Here is a 19,913-nt window from a genome sequence, read left to right as displayed (position 1 = left end):
ACAGACAAAAATACAATTCTGCCCTCATAACTAAATAAGAAAATTACGATGCTATCCCTGGATAAACAAAACTTGTTTATCTAGGAGATAAACTTGAATTTTCTTGCAAATAAGGTATAGGCTATGTACCTTAAATTTTTTTAATGAAAATTATTATGCATGACACGACACCTAATCAATTAGTCGAAAATTTACAACTGATAAAAGACTAGTCAACCCACGTATAAAAAGGGGCAAAGTACGAGAGCGAAGGGGCCAATTTCAAAGCTGTGGGCGTTTAAAACACTTTATTTTTTTTTTTTGACATAAAAACATTTACCAAATTTAGGACTCCGATTAACCCGTCGGAGTCTGATTTTCTCTCTCTCACTTATTCATACACAATTTGTCACCAAATTTCACGACTCAAAATGGCGACTGCAATCAAAGTCGTCTTCGGTCTACTCACATTTGTCACTATTGGCATGATCATCGGTAATTCTTTGATTTATTCTATTATTTCGTTTAATTAACTGATTAATTTATCAAATTTGTTGATTTATTATCTTCAACTTTGCACAATTTAATTCTTTGATTTGGTACTTGATTATATTCTTATCAGCTGAATTGTTTTTTTTGTTAATTACAGTATGAGTTTTGTGAGTGTGCTGTGAAATTTTAATATTTACTCGTGTTAGGCGATTTTGTTGCTATTCCACAAATTACTTGTTATGAGATCATAATTTGTGTCTTAATTTTGGTGGATCACGTTACGAATTTTCAAGTGGAATATTTCTGAGAAATTTGAGAATAAGCAAGTGAAATCATAGTATGTTGAAATTTTTGAACGAACTGCGGAAAATTTGAATTGTTAGTGCATTGCCCTATGTTGAAATTGTTGAAGAAATTGCTTGTTATACAATTGCATTTACAGGAATTAGATCGCCGGAAATTTGAATTTTGAGAGCACTTAACTTTGAAAGAAAAAATAATACTCCCTCCGTTTCGTAATGTTAGTCCCATATACTATTTTGGGCGTTTCAAAAAGATATACACATATTGAATATATTTCATTTATAACTTGATTTTTTTTTGGAATTAATAAGTTGTGAATTGATGACATGACTCTAAGTAAGGAAATCTTTACCTTAAATTATGCAATTATGACTTGTGATTTCCTAACAAAAAATTTAAAAAGTTAAATAAGTTAAACTAATTATGAATTATGTTGTACTTTAATGTTAGAATCCAAATATATCTTATTTCTTATTTTATGTGATTGATTCCATATGGGACTAACATTATGAAACAGAGGGAGTAATAATAATAATAATGTTGAAATTGCCTTTAAATTGATGCTGAAAATTACTCTTCATGCTGTAATCATCATGGGATGCTATATTTATATTATGTAATATGCCATTTTTGAATATGAGATCACATCCTTTTTATTTTGCATTTTTGTACAGATTGCAAATTTTTATAGTTGAATAATTTCAAAATGAAGAATTTCTGATGTAAAATATGAAGTTTATACTTGGGGTTGTCTAACATCGATTTTACTGTCGATGTTGTCACAATTCAGTAATTGCACATAAGAATGTTATTGTGTTCAATGCCATCAGATTTCCAAAATTTATATGGCAGATTTTTATAATTTTATTGTGAGTGGTATCTCTGGTGAAGACAATTTCTCAGAGGTGGATTATTTTTCATTAAAGACACCGTATATATGCTTATATAGTTATGAATGTCATTAGGAACAAATTACATTGCTGCTCCTCTAGGTTTGGCTCTCAAAATTTTCAACATTTAATAATTAGTTATATGACACATTGTTCCCACATTATGCGGTTGCTGTTTTCTGCTTGTTTTATTTTTTTAATTAATTTTCTTTTTAATTTGTTCACCTTGTCATAAGTTTTTGTCTTTCACTACTTGATAGATTCTTTGTTCTGTTTTTTGTTCTACTCACTTACTATAAATGAGGTCAAAGTCGTCAAAATAAAGCAGCTTTGGCTGTCTATTGCTACTTATAACAGATATAAAAGTTATCATGTGAGCTCTTATTTTCATTGTTGCAAAATGTGTGTAATCCAAATATCAAATATTCATAATTTACAATAGCACGTATTTATAGATATAATCGGTCAAACACTTGTATTGGAGATCGTGCAAAATGTGAGTGAGTGTAACAAATTAGAACAGAGGGAGTATATGTTTATAATGATATTGAATCCCGATAGATCATTTTCATCAGCTTCCATACAAAAAAAATGACTGATTCGTTGTTGGAATTTGCAGGTGCTTTATTTCAGTTAGCATTCATATCTCAGCTTGAAGATTCATCTGGTACAAATAATTTTATGTCCCTTATTTGTAGTATTTCAGCTGTATATTCCTAATGAATGTCTCAGTTGCTAGGTCAAGTGCATTGTTACATTGCAAGTTTATTGGTTTGAAAGATACATTGCTGATTGGCCATACCCTACCGTCCATAGTGTTTGCCTATGATTTCTCTACGGAATGGCCAAAATACCTTCCACTCATTTGTTTCCTTTTTCTTTATTTTTATGGGTATTATTGTATTAGATGCATATATATATGCAAATGCAAGTATGACAGAATACATAACCAAAAAGAAAACGACAGAATAACCCACACTTACAATTGTGAAGCCATTAAAAGGCAAAAATGTCTATTACTTCTAGCCGTTAAAAGCCATTAATAAGTGTCTTGATAAGCATTTGTTTTATTTATTTGGTAAAGGGTGTAAATGAGTTGTTGCTACCCAGGACAACCATCTAAAACATAAGGCATGCTTCTACTTTATGCGGGCACAATGTGCCTGGAAGTGGCTGCACTTGCCCTGTTAATCTCAATGTATGAATCCTCTTTTCACAAAACTTGGAGTCATTGTTAGGCAACATTTTCATTAGTATGTATTAGTTGTAATATGATATACATGAGGAGTTGAATATATTGAAAATTTCAATATATTGGTAAGGACTTCTTGAGTGGTTTTCTTAAGGATTGTAATTGGATGGAATAGGATAAGGAAATTGATAAGTGAGGACTTTGATGTAATATGTTTTTAGGATTTTACTATATGGCATAGGCAATAATTTTGTGTCGTATGACATAAGGGATTTTGATATATTGGGGAACGAGGACTTATATTGGTATGCTTGAAGGACTCTGATGTAGTGAGGGTGTGTCTTGGTGATCGAAGAAATCAATTGGTATTGTTGGCTTTGATATTCTATGGTGAAATAATTCAGAGTGCACTTTGTCTTCTCATAAGAGTTAAACAATAGCCCTTATGCTGATTGTTTGTATCAATTACATTAATTACAGGCACGGGTCTTCCATCATCTAGAAAGATGCAGCAAACACAGGCTAAAGGCTATCTTCCTTTATCCACAGGTTTTTATCCTCTTGTTTTTCTCAGAAAGTATTTATCTAATGAGCTGAATAGTCTATAGTGAAACTTGTTCTTTGTAGCCTCAGTATACAATTTTTGTTTGTTCTAGGGCATACCATGCCCAAATGAGGTTTTTTTTATTTATTATTTTGCTGTTAAAAAAGGATTATTTTCAATGTTACATATTTTCTCTATGTTACCCATAAATGTTTTCACAACTCAACTACAAACAAAGTATGTTTTCAAGAATATATACATTTATTTTTAATTTTAACCCAGGACATAATGTGATGTTTTTGTGTGAATGTGAGAATTCTCTGGTGCCTATCTACTCTCTAGGAAGTGTATGAAAGTCATGTTGCTATGCTTTTTATTTGTTCATTTACTATTGTTTATTATTGCGTTGCTATTCCCCATATTACTCCATTTTCCTAATGTACCGAAGGCTTTTTTTGGAGCAGAGTGATAAGGTGTAGATGTATGCAGCTTTTCTTGTACCACTATAATAAGGTTTTTTCTGCTAGACACCTAGACCTTAGGTGTCAAATGCAATTGATTTACTTTTCCCAGAATATAACAGAAAAGAAGTAGAGGAAGGGGTAGGTTATTGCAATCCTGAGTTGAAAAATTGTCTTTTAGAGACTGTTCAAAACAGAGTTAGGGCTGTCACTTCAGCTCCAATCAGTTTAGTTCAGTTCAGCTCCAATCAGTTTAGTTCAGTTCAGCTCCAATCAGTTCTGTTCAGTCAGTTCCTAATTTCCTTCTCTCATAAAATATTCATTTCTCAGCTCAGTTCACTTCACTTCAGCTCCAATCAGTTCAGTTCATCTCTAATCAGTTCAGTTCAACTTAGCTCAATTCAGTAAATGTTACCTTTGATTCCTTTGAATTAGTATTTAACTTTTGTGTCTATTATAGTTGAATAGTCATTCCAACCCTTCATATTTTGTTTCTAATACTGCTTTCTCAAGGAGAAGGAAGAAGAGCAAGAAGAGAAACAAGATGGAAAATAATACCAAGGACTAATGTTGGGAAATTGAGCCGTTAAAAGTCTTAAAACTGTTGTTGGTTGCTTTCCTTAATTATCATGTTATGTTTTACTTGTGTCTGAATTTATTTATGCCATCTTGATGAATAGAAGAAAGTTGTTTTCAATTGCATCAGCATTGATAGAATTTTTTTTTGTCCCTTTCTGTTTATGGTGGGGATGTTCAGTGTGTCTGCTTTTGTTACATTTTTTCTTTGTGTCTATTTTCTGGCTCAAAGAAAAGTTATAGTATCTTTGGATCCATCATTTTTCTTAATGCAATTTTTTTTTTTTTTTTTTTTTAATAGCTGGACTTTGTTTATTCTTTCCTTTGACTTTGCAGGCATTGTTGGTTGGGGTAATGACAAAGAAGCTGCTCTTTTACGCCTTGGACTTGTAAGTCATTTTTTAAAATTGGACTTGAACAGCTATTGTTCTATATGTTGCTCCTTACTTTCCAGAGTGCTATGCTCATTTTCATATCATGTTTCTCCATAATATTGGGCAATTGTGTCTATTGTACATTATTCTTTTATCTATCTAAGCAGGTTATTTGTTGGATATTTCTGTGTGTCCTTTTGTTTAATTGGGTTTCTTCCATTGTTGATTGAGAATTACTGCAAAGAGACCACAAGTTACGCATTTTGGGAATCGTATTGGATGCAAGCCATAAAATCTGTCCAGGGTAAAACCTTTAGGTGTTACTTTCTTTCTTTATGTTGACAATCTTCCTATAGTGCTTTATTAGATTGTGTTTCATCTGGAGAACTTTGTGCAAAGTATAGAATTATTATTCAAAGGACAACCTATAATATTTCCAACATTTAAGCCATTTATGACTCATTAGACAAGCCTGGTGAATTTAAAATAAGGGAAGTTGTGTGTAAACTTGATTTGTCAAGGCATATGTACCAATCACCTGTTATCTCTTCACTCTCACATTAGTCTCATAGTTCCGTACTTCCATTTATACCATTGGTACTACATATAACTAGTATGAGGATTCTGTTATCTTTTAGTTTATATATGTTAGAGCAATCGATATGCAAAGCTATGTGAGGTAGAAGTGTAAGAGAAATTTCAGTGTGACAAATTTAGAGAGAAAAGGTGTTGGGGCTTAGGATTCATTAATTTGTGAGCAGTGTGTGTTGGTCTCAGATAAAAGTATTCTTAGATTTATTATTGTAGCCCAAAATTACATAGTCTATATATCTACCTTCATTTGGGCTCAATTACTTGTGTTGGATCCTCAATACTACAATATGGGTATGGATCTTGATATCTGTTTATAGACCAATGTAAGGAAATTTTTATTGAAAGGCAAGTCTGATATTTGGTATGGATACCTGAGTCCAATCTAGTGGGGAGGGTTTTTTTTTTCTTTTTTTTTAACTGGGAATATAAATTCCAATGCAAGCTGTTTGATTGGCCATTACCACCTTAATGTAACTAAGAAGAACTGAGACTAGCTCAGTGTATTTAGGAATAACCACATGCCACCTTACTAATGATTTTTCCTTGGTTTATGTATATTGTATGAATGCCTGAATTAAGCTCGACTGGCTGCAAAGGCAAGCTAAGTAAAATTATAGAATAGATCTTTTGATGGTTAAAGAGGAGATTGATTACATGATGCAAATTTGACAACGTTTATATAATAGCTGTAGCTAAGAAACTAAGAAAAAGTTCGATTTGTTGCCCTAAGCATGATTGCAGTAGTATAAACAAGTGGTTATTACAACAATGAACATATAAATTGATTGATGTCAAGATTGTCAACAATAAAGTTGATGTTAACTTTTAATATACCTTTTACTGGCTGGTCACATGGTTATTCAAGCCCTCTGTATATTTTGGCTATCAAACATCTTGTGAACATAATTTTACAGTCCTGCATGTTTTCCTTTCTTCAAATGGTGGTCATTCCTTTTCTGTGAATTTGTAGGTGAAGCCTGAGGTGATTAGTTGGTCACCCCGAATCATTGTCCTGCATAATTTTTTGAGCATGGAGGTAAGCATCCTTCGTTCACTTTTTCTCATGCTTGATGGATCTCTTTTTAAGTTTTTAGCCTTGTCACTATTCTTACAAAGCTTAATACTACAATATTCAGCAACAATTGCATCCTCCTTTCTTTGCATATGATGTTGAATGGTTGTGTTACTACATATATATGAGACTGTAATTGGTCTGTCATTTCTAGGCAAAATACATACTCTTAATTAAATATTTCTCTATAGTGACTGGTGTCTTTCTTTCTGCTTTTTGTTTGAATTATAAAACCCTATATATATAGCTTTAACCCATAAGTCTCAGTTAGAATAACTTGTAGAAAAGGGACAGTAAAATTGATGCTGAAGTTGTTTAGAGGTGTTGTCTAACACCATCGTCCTATGGAATTTCCTTATTGGTGATGGCCCAGTCATACAGTTTAGTTAAGATGTCCTTATGACATGGTATTGTCACTCTTTCATTATACCACGTCTCCATGTGTGAATGTGATACTGTTCACCGTGTTGTCCAAAACAATAAATTCCATAAATGATGTTGAAGGTTTTTGCTAGGAACTGACACCATTACAGCTCTAATAATGGCAGAAATTAGGGAAGAAAAATGATGATGATATTGATAATATAATAATTACACTAACTCGAATGATAATTCCACTTTCGAGAGGTGGATGCTCTCCTAATATGAGCTTCCGAGAGGCTCACTCTCTCCCAATAACAATCCTCACAATATTCAACATATCCTTGTTCCTCCTAATGAGGCCTATTTATAGAAAATCTCTCCTAACAAACCTCTAACTTATTCCCCAAGTCACTACTAATAGACTGTGACTAACATGCCCTCACCTTAATATTGATTCCTTGCAGTTTCAAGCATTTTTGAGCTTATGTTCAAGCTTGCAATGGTCTTGACCCAAGTTTAATTCTAAGTTGCTCTAATTCGATCCAAGTCAAACTAGCTCATGAGCAGACTAGACTTATTGTAGTTTATTTAGAGAGAAACCATACTAAAAGAGGTCCAAGGCCAAAATCTCAAGCTTTCATGTAACAGTATTTCCAACAAACTTTAGAAGATGTCAAGTATTATTCAAAATCTAACCTTGAGGGGGCAAGCTCTACCTTTTCCGTCAAAATTTGGTGGTTTCTTTCTTGACAAGTGCACCGCAAAATTGACATTTGGTGATGAAACCCTCATCCACATTTAAGCAAGTCAAACTTTCTTTGTCCTTTTTATCCAAATCATAATTCTTTTGTAAAACAAAGTTGTACCTTGTTAAACAGTTCCAAAGCAAGAGAGTTACACTTCCTCCGTTTCACTAAAATTTTAACACTTGCTATTTTGAGTTGTATATGAAGAATTACAACACCACCCTTTTTGGTAACTTTTACAGCTCATATTATTCATTTTACTCATACTTGATCCACTCCTTTTCTCTCTACTTCTCCTTAACTTCCCTGAAATAGTTCTTTTTAATTTTTGCATAAATCAAGCCCCTTGTCATCTCCTGGGTTAGGGGGACAGATATGTTTCGTGTTCTTTTCCCTTTTTTTTAACAAAAAATAAAATAAAAATAAAGCAACCTACTTGTTGCCTCTTTCCTGTTGGGTAAAATATTGTGCCATTTGCAAGTATTACAATAGGAAGTATGTGATTAACAAACTCTTCCTTTTTGTAACTTAAGCTAGAATTATGATGCTAAAAAAATAAAGGCCACACCATTTCGGTAAGGATTTTCAATTGACCGTAACCCGCAATCTCATTCAAATCAAACATCCTATCCCCAAGTCATCCCGAACACTTTGAAGATTGACAACGATCTTAACTTATGGTTGTTCCAGTGAGGAGATGAAAGTGATTTGCAAACAATGTAAAATTAATTGCCATGGGGGGTGAACCCATAAAGCCCCTCTGAAGTCAGTGATATAATGCAGAGAGGAAAATGTCAGAGAAGGTGGTTCCATGTATTAGGGTTTTTCTAAGTTACCTTTGACCGATGTAATTGCTTGGATATATAAATGAGCTTTACTAATACAAAAAGAACCTCTGTCCATCATTTACTATGAATACCCAATCCCGCAAGAATTGACATTATGGATACCATGAAATGTAATCATAATATTTCCCAGGTGTAGGTTGCACTTTAAATTATTCTGATTCAACGTCATGAAATAAACACATTATGTGCGTTGAGAACTGGATGCTGAAAGGGACCCACCAATTTACCTATAGCTTGACTCAACTTAGGAGCAAAGTCTTTAGAATTGATTTTTTTGCACTATCGATCAAGCTAATAAGATCGAAGTTCAATATGTTATTTATTTAAGTCACTTTTGGCTCATAGACATTAATGTTAATATTTCAAGGAAGAATATCTTGGAAGGCGTTAGCTTATACTATATTAGTTAGTCATAGGGTTTGGACAAGGACTATTCCAAAGAAAAAAATTTGATGAGCTGTCATGCTTGAACTCTTTTTTATTATTTTTTTTTTTTCCAATCATGTATTTTTTTTTTTTTTTTTTTTTTGTTGTTGAATCTGCCATATCTTCTCCAAGGGGTCTGACAATTGCTGTCGAACTTTATGTGGTTGACAAGCTTGAGCTCTCTGGTCATGCCAGCTAATACTGACTAACTGAATATTGATTGATGCGTTTTTTATAATGCAAAGATTTAGCTCCAAATAACCTTTACTCAGTTGAACTAAAGAATAAAGGATCTAATGCATAAAGAATGGCTTCACTTGTTCTTTATGTGTTTTGACTTTTGACTTTTCTTTCAAAACAATTTAATTTTGGATATGATTCAAGGCTCTCATAAAGTCAATGTAGAAATGTATGTTACAACATAAGGCCTTTGTATGGGTGATTTGTTTGTTTGTTCCTAAAAAAGTTGAAATAAGTTTAGAAACCTAAACTAATATCACTACCTGATACTACATGTAAAACTCAAGATTATTTTATGGTAAAACCTTGCAGCAAAACTGACTAACTAATAAACTTTTGTTTGACAGATTGTCTAATGATCAAAGTTGTCCTAGAAATAATTTAACTACATTATTCTACTATTGCAACTACCAGGCTGATAGAACATGAACTAAAATACTTCCCAGCTGGGTCAAAATCTTGTGCATTTGCTGCCACATTTCTTTGTTGCCAAATACAATAGATGTGTTAATAATCTTCATCAAAATACTGTTGCTAGGCTGCTAGCTTGAGGTATCATGCCATAACGTAATACAGTCTGTATAAAAATCCAGCTGCTGTTAATCTCATGCTAAGGACCAAAACAAAATCCCAGCTATAATGATAATAAATTGTTGGGCTTGCTAAAGCTTTTCATAAAACCAAATCGCAAATCTACTCTGAATCAATATGCATATGAAAAGTATTGGCTGAGACTGACATTAGAAGAATCACTTATTGAGATTGAAACAAAAGGTTTTCTTTAAATTTTGGAGACTTTTGACAAAGAACCTATAAACTGACATCATTCTCTAATAAACCCACTGGCGGAGCCAGGATTTTTACTCCGGGGGGACAAATTTTAGATGTTCAATAATTTGACAAAAAACTCAATAAAAAAATTGCTCACATAAATTTTTTAATATTTAATTATTTAAAATTTTATATGACAATCTTTGCTATATGGAAAAGAGATATTAAAAGTTCCATCACATATTAAGATAATTGCATAACTCACGAATAAATTCAAATCAGTTACTTTATTATAGAATAAAATACTTACCCAACCTTCAAACAATTTGATTATAGATATGAAGGAGCTTGGATAATAGGGTTACATTCTAGAAATATAAACGCCACAATGAAGATTCTCTAATCAAACTATTACATTGTACCCCGTACATAAATAAATTTGGAAATTTAGTTACAAAGAATTAATAAATGGTAATCTATTAAAAAAATGAAACAGAATTTAGGCACACATAATAAAATAGATTATAAACTATGGAGGTGTATGTGTATTCATTAATGAAATGTATGAACCAACTCATTGGTGATTAACAAATAGTAATTAATTACTTTTTTTTTTTTTTTTTGAAGAAATAGTAGTTAATTAAATAATTAAACGAGAGTGGTTACGAACTTCAAGTTATAATACTTTATATAAATTATTAAATGAAATCCAAATACATGGGAAAAAAAAGCAAGTATTAAATAAAATCCAAAAGAAATAGAAAAAAAAAAACTGTAGTATTATTAAATGAAATCTCAAAAGTACGCTCATAAAAAAAAAATGAAATCTCAAAATAAGAAAGTACCAAATAAAAAATGTAAATGTGAGAGTTGGGGCTTGAACCTGGGAGTCTGGGTCAAAATGAGGAGGGGTAAAACCTATATTCACTCACTCTAATCACTAGACCATGTTCACTTTTGTGATACATTGCATATCTGTATTGTATTTATTTCTTTTTATTGCATCATACAAGCAAAAAAAAAAAAAAAAAAAAAAAAAAATGGAAAATAGGGGACAGCTGTCCCCCCATGTTCTAACGTAACTCCGCCACTGAATAAACCGTCACCAAATCTTTAAAACTTGACAGAGTAACTTAGACATTAAACTTTGCACACTAATTAAATTGATATTCATCCTTAAAAATAGTAATTAAAGTGACTTAGTGACTTAAATTTGACCCTTGAATAAACACTGATGATTTTATAAAAAAAAATATAAAAAAACTAATAATTATAAAATCTGGTACTCTGTATTTACATATACTTATTCTATACCCCAAAGCAAAGCAGTGCTACCGTGCCACTTGTCAGCCCTGTTTTAGTTTGACATGGTACCATATCCTTGAAGAGTAAGTTAAGTATTTTCTATACGTTAAATTTGTACGTGTAGACTGCAACCCACAATACCCCATATGAACTTTACATGACTTACCAGATAATCTAAAATATTTTAGTGCATATTTCATCAAACTATGCCTTGTACTCCGTATTTGAAAAAGATAAGAGAATGTATGATTATTTACAAATAACAAAAACTGCAAAATGACTAGACAATGAGCATATAGACACCACTAAACATTTTCAATCACATTTACAAGTAATTATCATATACTTCGTATGATTATATTCCTCATTGATCCAATCATCAATTATTAATTTATTCCTATTAACCAATCATCTTCATGTGATGTAGTAGTTAGATTTAATGAATTTGTCAAGCTATTAATTTCATACATCCTCTACTTTAAAAAAAAAAAAAAAAAAAAAAAAGCGTGGATAAGTTGGATTTAATCGTAATTGTTAGTAATACATTAAAAATTACATGTTATTTTATTAACATTTGTTAGTTTAGTCTCATTGTATACTCTCAAAATATTAACTTTTTTTTTTTTTTTTTTTTAATATTTACTATCAGGTTGTTTTAAAATATTAGTTTTCAAAGCTGTACGTTGATAGCTATGAAAGTTTAATGTTGCAATTTTGAAAAAAAAATAAAAAATAAAATAAATGGAGGAATTATTACCACATGCATGAAACCACGCAGGATGATATGGTATGTCCAAAATCTAATAGATCATAATTTATCCAACACTTGTGATGATATATACAAGACCTGATACAAAATGTGCAAAACCTAATATTCATCTCACCGTTGTTTTGGCATGATGCATGTCACCCAATACCTTCACATACATGTAACTTCATATAATTACTTCAGCTTATATGAAATAAAATCATTTGATTGTTTATTGATATATTGCATAGAGGGTAAAAAGAAATACTGATGCTGATTTTGAAGTTTGGACTAATGAAGTATAAAAGGCTGCATTTCTTTTAGTTTTGTGCTTACTAATTTGCATGTCTCACGTGAAAGCTGCAACAACTACAAGTTTGATGCACGAACACACAAAATCCCATGCATTCATATACTAACCGTTGTGTAATCTTGTTGATTTGATGCCCATCCCCCTTCACAGTAACATCAAGTTTTAGGCTTAAAATCGTGTCTTGTATTTACGTGTAATTTTCTCTAAGTATCAGTGAAAGTAAAATTCATTTGCTGATCAAAAGTATCTTGTTTTCTCCAGGAATGTGATTATTTGAGAGCTATAGCTTTGCCTCGCCTACAAGTTTCTACTGTGGTTGACACAAAAACTGGAAAGGTTGTTGCAATTTCCTCTTTTTTTCCTCCTTTGCTCCTTGCTGAATTTTTTATTGGGTTAATAATCAGCAGAGGGTAAAATGGATTAGTAGTGATAGACTTGGATAAGTGCTGCATGGATTTCTTCTTCTTGATACTTTTTAAATATATATATTGTTGTAATGACCATCTTGCTATCCTTTTTGTGGATTATGATATTCATGTTGACCATTCTTATTCTGCTATATGTATCTCTTGTTATCAGCTCATGATAGCCTTGGTTGTTAATACCCTTTATCTGCTATGACCACATGGATCACTTGTGCTGTAAGCTTTGCTTTTGAGATTTAATTCTTTTCTTCTATGCCCCTAAAATATCTAGTCATGGTATTTTTTTTTTTTTTTTTTTTTTCTTCTCCTTATCTTGGTTTCCTTTCCCTCAATCTCTATATTAAATTTCACTTGTGTATAATTTATGTGGTGGACTTTCATATTTGGTGGTAGCATAATTTCCTTGCATGAATTTCTTATGTACAATGTGTCTAATCATCACTATACATGATCTCAGGGAGTTCGAAGTGAAGTTCGGACAAGTTCTGGAATGTTTTTACATCCAGATGAGAGGAAGTACCCATTGATAGAGGTAGGCTTGTTGCTCTTTTTAGCCCTTTTTTCTATTGGAAATTCTTGGCTTTCTTTTGGCAATTTTGCAGTGGTGCTATGTGTATATTTGGAAATTTGTTGCATTAATATCATATTCTCTAATGTCTTATAATGTGATTATTGGTGTGAATTTATTAATGTTCTGCTTGCTTAGAAGAAAAGAATTTAATGTCATAATTTGGAGAAAAATTAAAAATAATCTAAATCTGACTCTTAGTGATCTGGGTCGTATTCTATTGCATCATGAGAATAAAAAATTTTAGCTATAGAAACGGTATGTGTTCATGCTTTAGGATGAAGTTCTGAGATTTTCTTGATTGATTCATTTGGTGTACTTCCTCGAGTATGTACTCCCTTATACCATTCACCCCTCTCCTTTACCCCCACCCTAACTTGGAGAGAGGGGGGGGGGGATGATGGGGGTGTGGAAACATAAATGACTGCGTTTACTACACCTGCAAGCATTTGGGGTCTTTCATTTGGAGCTCTCCATACCCTACCACAGCCAGATTACACTGGATGGCTACTATTATTTGTTCCTGATTGTGAGCTGCTACTTAAAAGACTGAATGGTATTCTCTTATTTCCCTTGAATCATCAGGCAATAGAAAAAAGAATTTCTGTTTACTCTCAAGTACCAGCAGAAAATGGGGAGCTCATTCAAGTTTTAAGGTGATTTGCTTATGGTGTATTTAACTAGAATCATTTTGGAGTATCATAGCATTCTTTTATATCTTATTTATTGACAATTTAATCTAATATTTGATTGACACAGGTACGAGAAGGATCAATTTTACAAACCCCACCATGACTACTTTTCTGATTCTGTAAGTTGTGTCTTCTTATGACAAGAACCATCTGTTGCACATACTTGTCTTATATATTGATGTTTTTTAACTTCTGTGTGATTTCAGTTTAATGTGAAGCGAGGTGGTCAAAGAGTTGCAACAATGCTTATGTACTTAAGTGACAATGTTGAAGGGGGTGAAACATTTTTTCCTATGGTAAGCCTGAGTAGAAATCTGCACAATAGTTAGGTGCTTTGATCTCTTATCTATAATTTTTAAATTTGCTCTCTTACAAATGCTTTGCTATCAGTATCTTATTTCATTGCATGTCACACTTCTAGAGTTCTTTTTTGGTTAGTATTGCTGACAATCACGATAAAACAACCTATGAGAGTACTACCATTTATTTCACATTTAGCAGGTCAGGGGTTCCATCTGATCCTGATCAGAAAGAAAGTGGCATCTCAGGAATTTTCAATCTTATCCTGATCAAAAGGATCAGTCAAGTAATTGGAAACAATGATGGATGAATTTTGTTTTTGTGAATGACTATATTTTAGGGAGTTTTGCACTGTGTCATTATGTGTTCTACTTCTCCTTTCTCAATTATTCTTAATGCTTGTAGTGCTATTTATTAGTTTCTCTGATGACATGTGGTTTAAAAAGTGGCTTTGATCTCTTATCTATAATTTTTAAATTTGCTCTCTTACAAATGCTTTGCTATCAGTATCTTATTTTATTGCATGTCACACTTCTAGAGTTCTTTTTTGGTTAGTATTGCTGACAATCACGATAAAACAACCTATGAGAGTACTACCATTTATTTCACATTTAGCAGGTCAGGGGTTCCATCTGATCCTGATCAGAAAGAAAGTGGCATCTCAGGAATTTTCAATCTTATCCTGATCAAAAGGAGGAGGGTTACGGTAGGCCAGTGACAGCCAGTATAAAACTTCGTCACATCCCATGACATGAGCCAAACAGATAATTTCGTGGGGGCGTTCCCTACTCAGCGACGCGCTGCACTTCCTAGACCCGGGTGTAGTGATAAGTATGCAAGGGTTGCTAGGTCGTCGCCCAGAAGCGACGCGCCACATTGCCCGAGTGTGGTGTCAAATGAGCAAGGGCGTGCCATTGGGGCGTTCCCTACTGAGCGACGCGCTGCACTTCCCAGACCCGGGTGCAGTGATAAGTATGTAAGGGTTGCTAGGTCGTCGCCCAGAAGCGACGCGCCATATTGCCCAATTGTGGTGTCAAATAATCAAGGACTTGGAGTTGGGATCAGGAGGGAGCGTGGGAGAAAAGAATTTAGTTTGCGGATTGGTTCTTGGAATGTGGGGTCTCTTACGGGAAAATCAGCAGAATTGGTAGAAGTAATGAAAAGACGACGCGTGAACATCATGTGCCTCCAAGAGACAAGATGGACAGGAGAAGGAGCTCGAGGCTTGGTTTTGGGGTATAAGGTATGGTATGTTGGGCAAGAAACGAGCCACAGAACAAGGAATGGTGGAGCTAGGAACGGAGTTGGTGTGGTTCTCGATGAGAGGTTGGCAACAGAGGTGATCGAGGTCTATCGGAAGAACGATAGGTTGATAAGGCTGAAGTTGCTATGTGGCAAGGAGATTGTGAATGTTATCAGTGCTTATGCTCCCCAAGTGGGTTTAGATGCAGAAGAGAAACGACAATTTTGGGAGGACCTAGACGAGGTGGTGCAGGGTGTCCACCTCTCAGAGAAGTTATATATTGGAGGGGATCTAAATGGGCACGTTGGGGCGAGCCGAGATGGCTATGAGAGTGTCCATGGAGGCTTTGGGTATGGGCAGAGGGACGCCGGTGGTGAAGCTATTATGGATTTTGCCCAATCATATGATTTAATTTTGGCTAATACTTGGTTTAAGAAGAGGGATTCACACTTGATAACTTTTCGGAATGGAGCAAATGCAACTCAAATAGACTTCCTGCTCACAAGGAGCATAGATAGACAAAGTTGCATAAACTGTAAGGTTATCCCAGGGGAGAGTGTGGTCACCCAACACCGGCTATTGGTAATGACTATTCGTCTGAAAGAGAAGGCGAAGAAAAAAGTTAGACAAGAAGAACCAAGGATAAGATGGTGGACCCTAAGGGATGCAAAAGCTAAGGTTTTTACAGAAAAGGTAATTGAAGAAGCGGATTGGGATGGAGAGGTGGATCCGGACATGACCTGGTTACGAATGAAGAACTGTTTCCTAAGAGTGGCCAAAGAGGTCTTAGGGGAAGTAAGGGGAAGAACTTCGGTACAGAGAGATACTTCGTGGTGGAATGAAGAGGTGAAAGCAGTAATTAAGCAAAAAAGGGAATGCTATCAAGCCTTAGGAAAATGTAGGAGTGATGAAACCTTTGTAGCGTACAAGGAGGCTAAGAGTAAGGCAAAGGCAGCTGTTCGCCAAGCAAAAGAAAAGGCATATCAGGAGGTTTATGAAAAGCTTGATTCCAAGGAGGGAGAAAGGATCATTTATAAGATGGCAAAGAGAAGACAAGAGGCAAGGAAGGATATTGGCATGGTGAAGTGTGTCAAAGATAAGAACCAAATGGTCCTAGTGCAAGAGGAGGACATCAAGGACAGGTGGAAGGGGTACTTCGATGAATTATTTAATGGAAGTAATGGAGTTGTGATAGGAGATACCTCTATGAGTGATGAAGAAATCAACATGGAGTATGTGCGAAGGATTAGGAGAGTAGAGGTGGAGATTGCACTGAGGAAGATGAAACCTAAGAAGGCGGTTGGCCCTGATGGGGTACCGATAGAGGTGTGGAGGTGTTTGGGTAAGATTGGTATTGATTGGTTAACAAACCTTTTCAACAAGATATGGACGGCTACAAGGATCCCACAAGATTGGAGGAAGAGCACCTTGGTCCCGGTTTATAAAAACAAAGGAGACGCTCAAGATTGTTCTAACTATCGAGGAATTAAGCTTATGAGCCATACTATGAAGTTGTGGGAAAGGGTGATTGAACAAAGGTTGAGGGCATGCACAAGCATTTCAGATAACCAATTTGGTTTTATGCCTGGGAGATCTACTATGGAGGCAATCCATTTGATAAGACAAATGATGGAGTTTTATAGGGTAAAGAAGAAAGATCTTCATATGGTCTTTATTGATTTAGAGAAGGCATATGACAAGGTGCCAAGAGAGATACTTTGGTGGGCAATGTTGAAGAAAGGTATCCCACGAAGGTATGTAGACCTAGTTAAGGATATGTATCGGGATGTGTCAACAAATGTGAGGACATGCGGAGGGTTGACAAAAGATTTCCCTATTACAATCGGATTGCATCAAGGGTCTGCATTAAGCCCTTTTCTTTTTGCAACGGTTCTAGACGAATTAACTAGACCAATTCAAGATGAGGTTCCATGGTGTATGCTGTTCGCAGATGATATCGTTTTGGTGGATGAGACTAAGGATGGGGTTAATGTCAAGTTGGAGCAATGGAGGCAAAGGTTGGAATCTAGAGGGTTTAAGCTAAGTCGGAGTAAGACTGAATATTTGGTATGTCGTTTTGGCACTCAGAGGGGGACAAGCAATGAAGTGGTGAGTTTGGATGGAAAGGATTTGACCATGAGTGAATGTTTTAAGTACCTAGGGTCGATCATCCAGAAGAATGGTGACATTGATCAAGACGTGACCCACAGGATTAAGTCAGGGTGGCTTAAATGGAGAGCGGCCACGGGAGTGCTATGCGACCGCAGCATTCCCTTAAAGTTGAAGGGAAAATTCTACAGGACTGCCATAAGACCAGTGTTGCTCTATGGTACAGAATGTTGGGCTTCTAAGAAAGAGCATATTAAAAAGATGGAGGTTACGGAAATGCGCATGTTAAGGTGGATGTGTGGAAACACTTTAAGAGATAGAATCAGAAATGAGGTTATTCGCAAGAAAGTAGGTGTGGCGGGCATTGTAGATAAATTAAGGGAAAATCGTCTGCGTTGGTTTGGACATGTAAGACGGAGACCCGAGGGTGCACCGGTGCGAAGAGTGGAAGAGTGGGACCATGGAGGGATTAAACGAGGAAGAGGGAGACCGAAGATGACTTGGTTGGAAGGAGTGAGGAAGGATATGAAGTGCATGGATTTACGTGAGGATGAAGTTTTGGATCGTAAGGGATGGAGGAGAAAGATTTATGTTGATGACTACACGGAATAATCAAATTTGGTTCATGTTAGCCGACCCCACTTTTGGGATTAAGGCTTTGATTGATTGATTGATTGATCCTGATCAAAAGGATCAGTCAAGTAATTGGAAACAATGATGGATGAATTTTGTTTTTGTGAATGACTACATTTTAGGGAGTTTTGCACTGTGTCATTATGTGTTCTACTTCTCCTTTCTCAATTATTCTTAATGCTTGTAGTGCTATTTATTAGTTTCTCTGATGACATGTGGTTTAAAAAGTGGCTCATATAGAAAATCTGAGAGCCTTTACGTTACTGGGATATTTAATACAAAAATTATCTTTTTGGTGCCTGCAAAGTTTTGTAGAAATAAATTAGAGCTCTTTTTGCCTAGGAAAGTAGTGTCAGTGCACTGTAGTTTATATCTTAGGCTTAGGAAATAGTAATATTCAGATGTATACAAGGTCCATCTTAATTCAGTTGAAAAGGCAATTTCTGAAAGACCTGTGTTGATAGCAGTTTCCTTAAATAAGTTGAGCATTTTCAGAAGGTGGTGCTGGTAAGAGTGGGAGTAGTAGTAATTAATCATTGCTTTCTTTCTGATGAGTTCTAAACCTCGTAGCCCAATATATCTCATTGTCTTATCATCTATGCCACCAGCCCATTACCTCCTCCACCCCATGTTCACCACATGCAAGTGCAGTGAGTTGCTAAATTTATGTTCAGCTCGTTGTGTATCAGCATTATATGCATGTCTCATATAAGTTTATCTCTAAATTCCACTTGACTACATATGCTTGCTACTGAAGATTTATACAAGTATGTTTTCTTAAGAAATAAGGGGTAAAATAAACAAGGATGATTAGGCCGTCGTCTCTCAACATTAAAAATATGTTGCTGCATAATGAATTCATAAGTCATCTCTAAATGGCTAAAATTGCTGGAAATTATAACTTCATGCTACCTTCTTTACCGGGATAAAGAAATGATAGAGAAGTAAACACCTGATTGGTTCTTGAGTATATAAAGAAATGGCTAAATTTGTTTATTTAGTTGTATGCAACAGCAGTACATAAGACTATTTGTTTTGTCAGGCTGGTTCTGGTGAATGTAGTTGTGGTGGGAAGATGGTTTCAGGAATGTCTGTAAAACCACTCAAAGGAGATGCTGTTCTTTTTTGGAGTATGGTAAGTTAGCATTACAAAGCATCTCAGGTTTAAAGATGAATGCAATGTTATGATTCCTTGAATTTGGCGAATTTATATATTCCTTATATTCTTTGCAGGGTCTTGATGGACAGCCTGACCCACGTAGTGTACACGGTGGATGTGAAGTGCTTTCTGGCGAGAAATGGTCGGCTACCAAATGGATGAGGCAGAGAGCCATCGCTTAGCACCCAACATAGGGCTAATACGAAGATCCTTTCCTTTCATTCTTGAAAGCAAGACTCAAATGTTTTCCCTCATTTTTTAGTCTAATACATAGAGGATAACTGCCGTGTGACATCTGCCGGATTTAGATATAAGAGAGGTAAAGTAGGTTAGTTAGAAGACGTGTATAGCGAACCACAGAGTTTTGATTCTCAACTGAGCTCTTAGAGATCTCCATATATACATAACATGTAATTATAGGTATCACCATTTATCTGCCTCCGCTACCCTTTTATTGGGTGCTATACGCTGCTTAGATTGTTCTCGTGAACATCCTGGCTTCTTCTGTCCAGGTTGATTTTGGCGTAATGTCATCTGGTTGCATCAA

At 34.8% G+C, this 19,913-nt stretch overlaps 1 protein-coding gene across 1 annotated transcript; it reads left to right on the top strand.

Moving 5' to 3' along the window:
• The first annotated feature begins 309 nt into the window (after positions 1-309).
• Positions 310-19,913, top strand: LOC145598549 (prolyl 4-hydroxylase 1-like). The gene is made up of 12 exons (XM_081654923.1): positions 310-474; positions 2,284-2,331; positions 3,337-3,405; positions 4,774-4,826; positions 6,376-6,441; positions 12,499-12,573; positions 13,120-13,194; positions 13,816-13,886; positions 13,990-14,041; positions 14,129-14,218; positions 19,250-19,342; positions 19,441-19,913. Exons 1-12 carry the CDS (start codon positions 411-413, stop codon positions 19,546-19,548), a joined length of 864 nt encoding a protein of 287 aa, XP_081511049.1. The 5' UTR covers positions 310-410; the 3' UTR covers positions 19,549-19,913.

The sequence above is a fragment of the Chenopodium album genome, chromosome 20 (genome assembly GCF_948465745.1).
Source record: "Chenopodium album chromosome 20, dcCheAlbu1.1, whole genome shotgun sequence".
Taxonomy (NCBI): domain Eukaryota; kingdom Viridiplantae; phylum Streptophyta; class Magnoliopsida; order Caryophyllales; family Amaranthaceae; genus Chenopodium; species Chenopodium album.
Note: the sequence above shows the minus strand (reverse complement) of the source record. Positions and strands in the feature narration are given on the sequence as shown.

Excerpts from the sequence above, each read along its gene's own strand:
- LOC145598549 (XM_081654923.1), top strand. The coding sequence starts at position 411 with ATGGCGACTGCAATCAAAGTCGTCTTCGGTCTACTCACATTTGTCACT. Across the intron at positions 13,887-13,989 it reads GAGCTCATTCAAGTTTTAAG|GTACGAGAAGGATCAATTTT; the intron begins GTGATTTGCTTA and ends TGATTGACACAG. Across the intron at positions 19,343-19,440 it reads CTGTTCTTTTTTGGAGTATG|GGTCTTGATGGACAGCCTGA; the intron begins GTAAGTTAGCAT and ends TATTCTTTGCAG.